A 13,429-nucleotide genomic window follows, 5' to 3' on the forward strand; every position below is an offset into this window, starting at 1 on the left:
CTCACGCCATCCGCTCAATCGTTGCCTGCCTAGATACTGCTGATGAGGCCCAAGAAGCCCGAAACAGCTGTTCAGTACTGGCATGGCGACGTTTGACTTACAAACATATGCTACATGTGCAGCCAAAGAGCTCCTGCTATTTTTTTTCCTTAGACACTTGACTGGCTTCGCACTGGGCTTTCAGAGGTGTCTTACGACACCCTGACGGGAGGCATCACGTGCCACGTGACGTTCTGACGCCATCCGCTCAAACGTTGCCTGCATGCATACTGCTGATGAGGCCCAAGAAGCCCGAAACAGCTGTTCAGTACTGGCATGGCGACGTTTGACTTACAAACATATGCTATACGTGCAGCCAAAGAGCTCCTGCGATTTTTCCCCTTATACACTTGACTGGCTTTGCACTGGGCTTTCAGAGGTGACGTATGACACCCTGACGGGAGGCATCGCGTGCCACGTGACCTTCTCACGCCATCCGCTCAATCGTTGCCTGCCTAAATACTGCTGATGAGGCCCAAGAAGCCCGAAACAGCTGTTCAGTACTGGCATGGCGACGTTTGACTTACAAACATATGCTACACGTGCAGCCAAAGAGCTCCTGCTATTTTTTTTCCTTAGACACTTGACTGGCTTCGCACTGGGCTTTCAGAGGTGACGTATGACACCCTGACGGGAGGCATCGCGTGCCACGTGACCTTCTCACGCCATCCGCTCAATCGTTGCCTGCCTAGATACTGCTGATGAGGCCCAAGAAGCCCGAAACAGCTGTTCAGTACTGGCATGGCGACGTTTGACTTACAAACATATGCTACACGTGCAGCCAAAGAGCTCCTGCTATTTTTTTTCCTTAGACACTTGACTGGCTTCGCACTGGGCTTTCAGAGGTGTCTTACGACACCCTGACGGGAGGCATCACGTGCCACGTGACCTTCTGACGCCATCCACTCAAACGTTACCTGCCTGCGTACTGCTGACGAGGCGCAAGAAGCCCGAAACAGCTGTCCAGTACTGGCATGGCGACGTTTGACGTACAAACATATGCTATACGTGAAGCCAAAGAGCTCCTGCTATTTTTTCCCCTTATGCACTTGACTGGTTTTTGCACTTGGCTTTCAGAGGTGTCGTACGACGCCCTGACGGGAGGCATCACTTGCCACGTGACCTTCTGACGCCATCCGCTCAAACGTTGCCTGCATGCGTACTGCTGATGAGGCCCAAGAAGGCCGAATCAGCTGCCCAGTACTGGCATGGAGACGTTTGACTTACAAAGATCTGCTATACGTGCAGCCAAAGAGCTCCTGCTATTTTTTTCCCTTATACACTTTACTGGCCTTGCACTGGGCTTTCAGAGGTGACGTATGACACCCTGACGGGAGGCATCGCGTGCCACGTGACCTTCTCACGCCATCCGCTCAATCGTTGCCTGCCTAGATACTGCTGATGAGGCCCAAGAAGCCCGAAACAGCTGTTCAGTACTGGCATGGCGACGTTTGACTTACAAACATATGCTATACGTGCAGCCAAAGAGCTCCTTCTATTTTTTTTCCTTAGACACTTGACTGGCTTCGCACTGGGCTTTCAGAGGTGTCTTACGACACCCTGACGGGAGGCATCACGTGCCACGTGACCTTCTGACGCCATCCGCTCAAACGTTACCTGCCTGCGTACTGCTGACGAGGCGCAAGAAGCCCGAAACAGCTGTCCAGTACTGGCATGGCGACGTTTGACGTACAAACATATGCTATACGTGAAGCCAAAGAGCTCCTGCTATTTTTCCCCTTATGCACTTGACTGGCTTTGCACTGGGCTTTCAGAGGTGTCGTATGACACCCTGACGAGAAGCATCACGTGCCACGTGACCTTCTGATGCCATCCGCTCAAACGTTGCCTGCATGCGTACTTCTGATGAGGCCCAAGAAGGCCGAATCAGCTGCCCAGTACTGACATGGAGACGTTTGACGTACAAACATCTACTATACGTGCAGCCAAAGAGCTCCTGCTATTTTTTCCCTTATACACTTTACTGGCCTTGCACTGGGCTTTCAGAGGTGACGTATGACACCCTGACGGGAGGCATCGCGTGCCACGTGACGTTCTGACGCCATCCGCTCAAACGTTGCCTGCATGCATACTGCTGATGAGGCCCAAGAAGCCCGAAACAGCTGTTCAGTACTGGCATGGCGACGTTTGACTTACAAACATATGCTATACGTGCAGCCAAAGAGCTCCTGCGATTTTTCCCCTTATACACTTGACTGGCTTTGCACTGGGCTTTCAGAGGTGACGTATGACATCCTGACGGGAGGCATCGCGTGCCACGTGACCTTCTCACGCCATCCGCTCAATCGTTGCCTGCCTAGATACTGCTGATGAGGCCCAAGAAGCCCGAAACAGCTGTTCAGTACTGGCATGGCGACGTTTGACTTACAAACATATGCTACACGTGCAGCCAAAGAGCTCCTGCTATTTTTTTTCCTTAGACACTTGACTGGCTTCGCACTGGGCTTTCAGAGGTGTCTTACGACACCCTGACGGGAGGCATCACGTGCCACGTGACCTTCTGACGCCATCCACTCAAACGTTACCTGCCTGCGTACTGCTGACGAGGCGCAAGAAGCCCGAAACAGCTGTCCAGTACTGGCATGGCGACGTTTGACGTACAAACATATGCTATACGTGAAGCCAAAGAGCTCCTGCTATTTTTTCCCCTTATGCACTTGACTGGCTTTGCACTGGGCTTTCAGAGGTGTCGTATGACACCTTGACGAGAGGCATCACGTGCCACGTGACCTTCTGACGCCATCCGCTCAAACGTTGCCTGCATGCGTACTTCTGATGAGGCCCAAGAAGGCCGAATCAGCTGCCCAGTACTGGCATGGAGGACGTTTGACGTACAAACATCTACTATACGTGCAGCCAAAGAGCTCCTGCTATTTTTTCCCTTATACACTTTACTGGCCTTGCACTGGGCTTTCATAGGTGACGTATGACACCCTGACGGGAGGCATCGCGTGCCACGTGACGTTCTGACGCCATCCGCTCAAACGTTGCCTGCATGCATACTGCTGATGAAGCCCAAGAAGCCCGAAACAGCTGTTCAGTACTGGCATGGCGACGTTTGACTTACAAACATATGCTATACGTGCAGCCAAAGAGCTCCTGCTATTTTTTTTCCTTAGACACTTGACTGGCTTCGCACTGGGCTTTCAGAGGTGTCTTACGACACCCTGACGGGAGGCATCACGTGCCACGTGACCTTCTGACGCCATCCGCTCAAACGTTACCTGCCTGCGTACTGCTGACGAGGCGCAAGAAGCCCGAAACAGCTGTCCAGTACTGGCATGGCGACGTTTGACGTACAAACATATGCTATACGTGAAGCCAAAGAGCTCCTGCTATTTTTTCCCCTTATGCACTTGACTGGCTTTGCACTGGGCTTTCAGAGGTGTCGTATGACACCCTGACGAGAGGCATCACGTGCCACGTGACCTTCTGACGCCATCCGCTCAAACGTTGCCTGCATGCGTACTTCTGATGAGGGCCAAGAAGGCCGAATCAGCTGCCCAGTAGTGGCATGGAGGACGTTTGACGTACAAACATCTACTATACGTGCAGCCAAAGAGCTCCTGCTATTTTTTCCCTTATACACTTTACTGGCCTTGCACTGGGCTTTCATAGGTGACGTATGACACCCTGACGGGAGGCATCGCGTGCCACGTGACGTTCTGACGCCATCCGCTCAAACGTTGCCTGCATGCATACTGCTGATGAAGCCCAAGAAGCCCGAAACAGCTGTTTAGTACTGGCATGGCGACGTTTGACTTACAAACATATGCTATACGTGCAGCCAAAGAGCTCCTGCTATTTTTCCCCTTATACACTTGACTGGCTTTGCACTGGGCTTTCAGAGGTGTCTTACGACACCCTGACGGGAGGCATCACGTGCCACGTGACCTTCTGACGCCATCCGCTCAAACGTTGCCTGCCTGCGTACTGCTGATGAGGCCCAAGAAGCCCGAAAGAGCTGTCCAGTACTGGCATGGCGACGTTTGACGTACAAACATATGCTATACGTGAAGCCAAAGAGCTCCTGCTATTTTTTCCCCTTATACACTTGACTGGCTTTGCACTTGGCTTTCAGAGGTGTCGTACGACACCCTGACGGGAGGCATCACTTGCCACGTGACCTTCTCACGCCATCCGATTAAACGTTGCCTGCATGCGTACTGCTGATGATGCCCAAGAAGGCCGAATCAGCTGCCCAGTACTGGCATGAAGACGTTTGACTTACAAAGATCTGCTATGCGTGCAGCCAAAGAGCTCCTGCTATGTTTTTCCCTTATACACTTTACTGGCCTTGCACTGGGCTTTCAGAGGTGACGTATTACACCCTGACGGGAGGCATCGCGTGCCACGTGACCTTCTGACGCCATCCGCTCAATCGTTGCCTGCCTAGATACTGCTGATGAGGCCCAAGAAGCCCGAAACAGCTGTTCAGTACTGGCATGGCGACGTTTGACTTACAAACATATGCTATACGTGCAGCCAAAGAGCTCCTGCTATTTTTCCCCTTATACACTTGACTGGCTTTGCACTGGGCTTTCAGAGGTGTCGTATGACACCCTGACGGGAGGCATCACGTGCCACGTGACCTTCTGACGCCATCCGCTCAAACGTCGCCTGCATGCGTACTGCTGATGAGGCCCAAGAAGGCAGAATCAGCTGACCAGTAGTGGCATGGCGACGTTTCACTTACAAACATCTGCTATACGTGCAGCCGAAGAGCTCCTGCTATTTTTTCCCTTATACACTTGACTGGCGTTGCACTGGGCTTTCAGAGGTGTCGTAGGACACCCTGACGGGAGGCATCACGTGCCACGTGACCTTCTGACGCCATCCGCTCAAACGTTGCCTGCCTGCGTACTGCTGATGAGGCCCAAGAAGCCCGAAACAGCTGCCCAGTAGTGGCATGGCGACGTTTGACTTACAAACATATGCTGTACGTGCAGCCAAAGAGCTCCTGCTATTTTTTTCCTTTATACACTTGACTGGCTTTGCAGTGGGCTTTCAGAGGTGTCGTATGACACCCTGACGGGAGGCATCACGTGGCCATGTGACCTTCTGGCGCCATCCGCTCAAACGTTGCCTGCATGCGTACTGCTGATGAGGCCCAAGAAGGCCGAATGAGCTGCCCAGTACTGGCATGGCGACGTTTGACTTACAAACATCTGCTATACGTGCAGCCAAAAATTGATATAATTGAAAATTGGGATAAATTGGTTCAAACTCACCGGTTAGTCAATCCCAACCCGGCGAAACTACTAGCAGTGACACTCAGGCGTTTTTGCAAGTCAGAAAAATCGCGGACAAAATTGCGCGCTACTCCTCTCACCTTAATACTCTGGTAACTTATGAAAGGAGTGGAAAATTCCCGCGAGGACTGCAGATTCATAAGATATCTACGTTTCCTCTTAACCAAAACCTTGAAAAAAAAGTGGCTATCAACCCTGCACAATACGTCCCTAGCCCTAACTAAAATACTAATTTTGCAGTGTCAAGATACAACCAATTCCCTGTCAGAGGAGGCAAACACCGTCTCAAACGCAACCACCTTATCTGAGTCTCATAGAGCAGAACTAGACGAGTTCTTTCAAAAGAAACGAGTGAGCCTAAAAGTACAGAAGGAAAAAAAACTCACTCGGGATAACATACAACATCATACCGCCGATAACACAGCCTCAAACGCGCCCAATTTCTTCTCCACTTCTGCCGTAGCCTCAAACCCTAACCTGCAGCACGCCCCTGAAACGCATCTAAATAATAATTCCCCTCCAATGCGTGATGCCGACCGACTACCAAAAGATTGTAACGTTATCAACCTTTCTTCACGTGAACTTACGAACTCCGATCGTTCCCTACTTGGTAAAGGATTATCGTTCTGCCCTAATGATGCAAGAGTGGATGAATACCAGTTACATTTAGATCTTGATAACTTTGCCCGGAGGCTACGCCTTGCAGAATATTTTCATGAAAAGACATAGTCGAACGGTAATTTGTTTCGTATAAAATCAGAGTTCACTCCAGAACCTAACCGAGATAAAACCCTTGATTTGTACATTAAAGCAGTTCAGAAGGATATCTTCCGTGCGTATCAGGACAGCGCCAAACGCAAACTCAGGTATAACCTCACTAAGCAGGAGCAAGAAAGCTTGTCGGCATTAGAGAACGACAAGGATATCGTAATTAAGAGGGCAGATAAAGGAGGCGCGATAGTTGTAATGGATAAACAATCATACGTTACAGAAGGCCTCCGCCTACTTCAGTGCGCGGAATTTTACAGACCTCTCGAAACTGACCCATTCCCCGAAATTAGTGCCAATGTAACCAAAGTCCTAACAAGATTAAAAAACGCTAAAAAGATTGACGAGAGCTTGTACCAGTATTTACTCCCAAAGGACGCTAGGCCTGGTAGATTTTACATGCTCCCCAAGATACATAAGCCGGGTAACCCCAGAAGACCGATTGTTTCCTGTAATGGTACAGCCACTGAGAATCTTTCATCATTCGTGGATCATCTCCTCAAGCCCATCCCGTCTAAATTCGACTTGTACGTTAAGGATACCAACCATTTCCTTCAAGATATACGTAAAATAAACGTTCCCCCTAACTGTCTGTTAGCAACCCTAGATGTCACTTCGCTGTATACTAACATTCCTCACTCAGATGGAATAGCAGCAGCAGAGTGTGCATTTAAGAATCAACCCGATCAGGGTTATGATACGTCTGTCCTCACGGAACTCCTGAACCTGATCCTAACCGTGTATTCACACGAGCGCCTTTTCTGACTGCGCAGCGACTGAAGGAGGAGAAGGAGGTATCAGCATTATCACGCAATCATCCAACCATTCGGTCGCGGGCGGAGCTTATCGCACAGCAGAATCTATGAAGCGCGCACGTTTTTATTGTGTTTTTGGCAAGATATCAAAGAGCCTTGTGCAACATCACTGCGCTCAGCAGCTCCGTCCGTCAGAAAGAAGCACACGGATAGTTTGTTCGCGGGGCACAGAATCTGACGACTGACGCGCAGAAGGAGGACGGAGCGAAAAAGAAAGCCACCCTCTGTTGCCAATGTTACAAGCACTATTATTTTTTATCTATTACACCAGGTAGAGCAACATCCGATCTTGTGGAAGCTTGCATATGAGCAAAACCGAAATGTACCGAGGAAATATGCCACGTGGGAAAAGATCGCTCTTGAAATGGAAAAGAGACACCCGGATGTCGAAGCAACGGTAGATGTGTACATCAAAACACTTTTTGGGTCCCCATATTCACGGCGCAGTCGTTGTATCAGTTGCTGTTAATTAATAATAACGAGTTGGCAGCATTCGCGTTCCAAACCAAAAGGTATCGGCTCAGGACGCTAGCAGTTTGGTTTAAAAACGAGAAATGTGTGAGCAGTATCGCACGCCGGGTAAGACAAAGGGGTGCAAAATTTTATCGCCAAGCCGGCCACTGTGGGGTCACGCATATTCATAGTTGTCTGGCATCATAAATTAACCATGTAATGGTATAATATTTTAGGGCTGTCATTACACAAGCCTACATGGCAGCACCCCGGGGTCATCATCACGTCATGCAGCGCATTCACGGGAGGCCACTATGTGCATACATCGTGTTCTGACAAGCACCAACGAGAACGATCAGTTGTAATAAAGGGAGTCAGTTTTCCGCGGTTTCACTATTCTTACGTGTTTCCCATTCATCGCGGCCACACAGTTTGAGAACTGCCACAGCGCTTTAGAGCAACGTGCTTTACCCCTGGACAAAGCTATAGTGCTGAAGATTCAACACTTACGTGATGACGTCTCGCTTTGTCATGACATTATTTCATAATTAGTCACTAGGGGAGCTTCCTATATAACGCGATATGCAAAAAGTGCCAATTCGAGAATTTCGTTTTGTTCCATAATTTTATATGTATGTATGGGACGGTAACGTACCCCCACCAATAAAAGAGAAAAAGAAAAAGAAACAGATCATAAGGGTTGTTTGAGTGGGTGTGAACTCTGCCTCGCTATGCCACCGGTATACGCGATGAACGTTTCACTGGGAATGAGTAGTAGACACAAAAACATGGCCTGTCCAACGTCTAAAGCAATGGGACCAATGAAACGCAGGAATTGGAAGCTACCAAAGCCGGTATAGCAAATGGGTCCTCGTGTCGTAGCTCCCGTAGAAGGCTATTTTGCAGACGTACTCTTTCCTCAGCAACCATTCATTCGTCCATAGCTTCTTTAACCGCTTCTTTTCGTGGCAGCATTCACTATCGTCAATATGAGAAAAGCAAGAGCCACAAATTTTCGCTTTCTTTCGTCCATTGTGTACCAAGCGCCGTGCACATAAAATTAATGCTGCAACGTTCAACCGCAGCGCGAACGTAATCCCCGGCTTCCCCAACATCTGAGCCGACAGCACATTGGAACACTATCTGTGTAGGCGTTCCAAAAGGGCGTAGCCTCAGCGTCTTATCATTTACCCCTCTCGCTCCTTCAGTCGCTGCGCCGTCAGAAAACACGCTCGTGTGAATACACGGTAACATGCAATAACTTTGAATTCGACGACAAACGCTACATATAGGTCAATGGTACAGCAATGGGAACAAAAATGGCCCCTAACTATGCAAATATCTTCATGGCATCCTTGGAAAAACCGTTCCTCAGAAATTGTGCACTGAAGCCACTCCTATATAAGCGATTCCTAGATGATATATTCATTATTTGGCCCCACTCCGAATACGACCTTCAGTTGTTTGTTAACGGCTTTAACCAAGTACATCCCAGTATTGAATTTACATTCAGTTACTCCTCCTCAGCTGTTAATTTTCTGGATGTGGAAGTTAAACTACATAATGGAATCATAACCACCAGTCTGTATAGCATACCTACCGACTCCCAACAATATCTATCGTTCCAGAGTTGCCACCCCAGGCACACTAAGCTAGCTATCACTTATAGTCAAGCGCTGCGTTACCGGAGAATATGTTCTAACGATGACGAACTAGACAATCATCTTGAGAGCCTTGAAGAAACTTTCGCAGATAGAAAATATCCTAATCAGGTCGTAAAAGATGTCATAGCCAGAGCTAGATCAGCCGATCCAGAGAACCTATTCCAAACTCAGCCCCGAGCCGATAAGAATTCTTCGGTAAACCTCACTATTAGCTTCAACGGTTATGCCCCGGACGTAAACCGCATACTTAAACGGCACTATGCAATCCTCACCCAATCTGATCGTATGAGTCAGGTGTTTCCGGAACCACCCCGCGTTACTTATCGTCGAGCAAGGAACATCCAAGACACACTTGTGAACGCCAAGTTAAACAAGTCCTCGGAACACAACGGTTGTCAACCATGCAACGGACGCAGATGCCAGATCTGTAAATTAATGCAAACGGCTACCAGAGTAGAAAGCACAGATTCAAACTATCGCACAAAAATTAATGGTCTCTTGGTAACTCTTGGTAATGGTAACTCTTCTAACGTCCTTTATCTCCTTCAATGTAATGAGTGCAAGGCCCAATATATCGGTCAAACAGCTACATCCTCCCGAATCCGATTCAACAACCACAGGACCGACGTATCAAAGGAACCTAATCTGCCAGTGTCTCGACATTTTAGTAAACCCGGCCACTCAATTAACGACATAGCCATTTTCGTTCTGCAATCGGGTTTTCCATCTACAAATTTAAAAGCCAGATTAGCGAGGACCCCGGCGTCCTCTCAACAGTTCGCAACCTAAATTCCTAATTCTCTCAGAATACATACACTCTTTTGTATCTCTTTCAGACTCCCCGGCTGGTCACCCCAGGAAATCATTGCCCTCCGGCGAAGAACATGACTGCCTATGATTCATTGTACCCCTTTACCTTTGTTTGACAAAGCACGTGTGCTGCCCTCTCTCCTTGTACATATTCCCCTCTCATTCTTTGCAATTGTCTTGCGTCACCATAATATCCCATTCCTGTTGAAGACAGCGCTGCTGTCGAAACGTCGAATACTCCCTTTTTTTTAATAAAGTTATACCTTGTCCTTAGTTAAAGTTATACCTTTTATACCTTGTCCTGTAGAAGCACTGTCTCCACTTCTGATCTTTACTGAATACCTTTATTTTTCGTGGTCAACCGCATTCGTTTATTTCAACTTATATATATATATATGTGTGTGTGTGTGTGTGGGTGTGGGTATATATGTAAATTCCTTGTTAGCGCCGCAAAGCAACTGTGGGGAGAGTAGTGTAATGGGGTAGAGTATCGCCCTTGCCGGTGAAACTCCCCAGTCATCATATCGTAATAACGTTGTTGTTGTTCAACTGCTATGGGTAAAAAATGAGGGGAGCAAACACTTGTACCCCTATGCAATCTTACGTTGATTGTCACGCTGTAGTGAGATATCGTCCGCGTGGAAATGATTGGCATACAGACGTGTGTTGGGGGAGTGGAAACTGAAGTCTCCAGTCGCGGAGTGGCACGATTCCACGCATTCTTCAGAGTTTCGTCGGTAAGAAATGCGAATAGCGGCATACGTTCTCTGCGTGACTGCTTCCGGAATTGCAGAACGACACAGCAGCATTTGGGCATAAATTATTCTTTCACGAACGCCCTGCGAGAAATACCACCCGCAACAGCTATGAGCCGGTTGGAGTAGCACCCGTAGTATCGAGAGCGCCGCCATGGCGGTCGCTCCTCGGCCTAGAACGACCTCTTTCATAGGGTTACGACGGAGTTAGATGACCAGGAGTACGTAGTACGTAGGATTACGTAGTGTACCATCTCAGTACTGTAATTGGTATATAATACTGATTTGTGGGAAGTATTATGCGTTTGTATTATAATACAAAATATTACTTTTGCTGCCCACCCCTGGAGGTCTGTGAGTCAGTTGTTGACCTGTATCCTCCTATCGCTGTAAATTTCCAGAAATTACGCGTTAGATCTCATTAATGTCAACTGCGAAATTATTACGGGAGCAATCTCGAATTGAATACGAGACTGCGCACTCTTGATTAGTGGCGGTGAGTAATCAGGTACTCACGTGAGATGATTTGTAATATTGCTCATAACACAAGGCGACAGATCAAAAAGCCTAGAGTTTCCCTCCAGCAAATAGTGGTCCGGTGTGCAGGCCGTCGGTGCACCGAGTCTGGAAAACAGAAAATTGTATACGAGACATTATTTTCAAAATACATTTAAAAAAGAGTCATTGCCCTAGGCCTTTCATGGATTGTCCTGCACCAGTGGCGTGACCCTGTGGGTGAAAGCGTCCGCCCGTAGGTGGTAGCCGACGTTGTGCTAAAGACCGAGATGTGGTATGTCCTGTCTTAACCAGTGCTGTGTTGTCTAATTTGCTCCCTGGGCTTTACGGCAGACGAATGTCTACGCAGTTGTCATTGAAGTCGGCCCAGGAGACGTACTAACCCTATATTTCCAACTCCTTGCTGCTATGCTCTTTCCCTCTGTCCTCGTCTGTACGCCGCTGATAGCGACAATTGCTTCGCGGTGCTAACACGGAATCAGTTGAAACCAGAAAACAAAACATTGTCCTGCAAGCTTCTCAAATACATCACCGCTAAAATTCCCCTACGATTCATGATGCCAAGTGCAGCTAACGCTCACAAGGGTGGAGTTAACATGGAAGAAGGACACAAGCTTGCGGGCGTAAATGCGACGAAGGCGGCATCTCATTAACTCTAAACAGTGATAGAATGACGACAATGTAGAAAGGTGAAGGCCGAAGAAGTCGATAGGACTGGCTCACACCAACAGCGGTACCTTGTTTGGGCCAACAGGCTGTACGCTTGAGGGTGAGGATAACAATGTTAACCAGGAGCAGATAAGATGACGGAGGCTATCACGTTCTCTTTAGTTTAAGCCTGGCAAGTACTGCATCGCTACTAACAAGGGAGGGATAACTCACGCAGTCTGCCGCAGGACCGAGCATGCGTAACTCCAGGACCATCTGGGACAATTTGTGTTTACAGAGTAAAGGTGATTTTCTTATTTCGAAGACAGAATGAAATTTATTGTTAGATTTTGTGTGATTACTCATTTCGTACATATTCGATTGGTTGAGTTATTCCGATCATTACCATAATTAAGACTGCATGTATCGAATATTACTGGTGCATTTGATGTCATTCGCAATTATGTCATTCGCATGAGCCGTCATAACTTTCTTCCTTTCTCTCATTATATGTTCAATGCAGGGTTGGTTACCGAAAATATTATTGTTTCTGGTTCCGTTTCCGGTTACTGAAAAACTCGGCTTTTCGTTTGCGTTTCTGTTTCCGTTTCTGGAGGATTTTCGGTAGTGGTTTCTAATTCCGTTTCCGCGGTAATTCCGGTACTGGTTTCTGTTTCTGATCCGGAACTCGTACTGTCTGGTTTTGGCTTTTTCATGTCAGATGTTCTAGTTACATAATGGATGCAAGAGGAAAGCTACACCAAACAAAAACACTAAAACCTTAATGCAAAGTTCGTCACGAATCTTATACACCGCAAGTAGATGCCTCTCTATGTTGCGGATATACATGCCTTTAAGTTTCAAAAGTGTTCGCTCGTGCGCAAAAATAACACGTCATCCAGGACTTTCGCGGCCATCTTGCTGCGTAGTGGGGTCAACACGAAAGAAAGTCTCGAAAATAAACGAATGAATGAATGAATGAATGATGACTGGAAGAATAGTGCGGATATATATATATAATTTTCATATTACCGCGAAAACACTGAAGCGTCCTGCGAATTTGGTGTCCGTTAACGTTACCACTTTTGAATTTCGTTTCCGTTTCGGTTTCTGGTAGTGGAAACTAAAACAATTTTGTTTTCGTTTTCATTTTGGTTCCCTGTTGAATTTCGGTAATTACTGTTTCTCGTTTCCGGTAGCCAACCCTGGTTTCATGCTTCAGAGAAAAAAAAAGTCAGGGAACAAGCTATACCTTTCTTTGTGGACACACAAATAATCTGCATTCACCCCCTTCATAAGCCCGGTCACAGCACCATTTGTTAATTAGGTATCCTGTTTAGCACTATGCATTCGTTCCAAATGTCGGAACAGTGCACATGGTTGAACAGACTACCGTTTTATCCCATCGTTAAACTGGACAGACTGGGACAGCCTCCTCGGTAGTGTCATTAATTCACTGTGTCTCTTCTTGGGCCAGCACGTATGAAACATATATCAATCGTTTGTTTAAGCTGAAGCAAATATATTTGCGGTATATAACTTTTTTAATAGCCGTGTTTCTTCAGCTGCCGTACGCTAAATGTTTTGCCTTTCCCTGATGTTGTCCGACAGCGAGAACTGCAGATCATCTGCTCCATAGGTAGAAAGAATGTGATTCAGCAGCTGTGTTTTCCAGCAATGCCATCCGA

The 13,429-nt window shown here is 47.5% G+C and overlaps 1 protein-coding gene across 4 annotated transcripts in view; it reads right to left on the reverse strand.

The window, feature by feature from the left end:
- Positions 1 to 13,429, reverse strand: part of LOC135370921 (uncharacterized) — a 90,309-nt gene that overhangs the window by 24,349 nt on the left and 52,531 nt on the right. For all 4 annotated transcript variants that reach the window (XM_064604851.1, XM_064604842.1, XM_064604868.1 and 1 more), the window contains one exon: positions 11,094 to 11,201. In XM_064604851.1, the coding sequence (XP_064460921.1) occupies positions 11,094 to 11,201 (108 nt within the window). The remainder of the gene's footprint in view (positions 1 to 11,093; positions 11,202 to 13,429) is intronic.

This window comes from Ornithodoros turicata, chromosome 1 (assembly GCF_037126465.1).
Source record: "Ornithodoros turicata isolate Travis chromosome 1, ASM3712646v1, whole genome shotgun sequence".
Classification (NCBI taxonomy): domain Eukaryota; kingdom Metazoa; phylum Arthropoda; class Arachnida; order Ixodida; family Argasidae; genus Ornithodoros; species Ornithodoros turicata.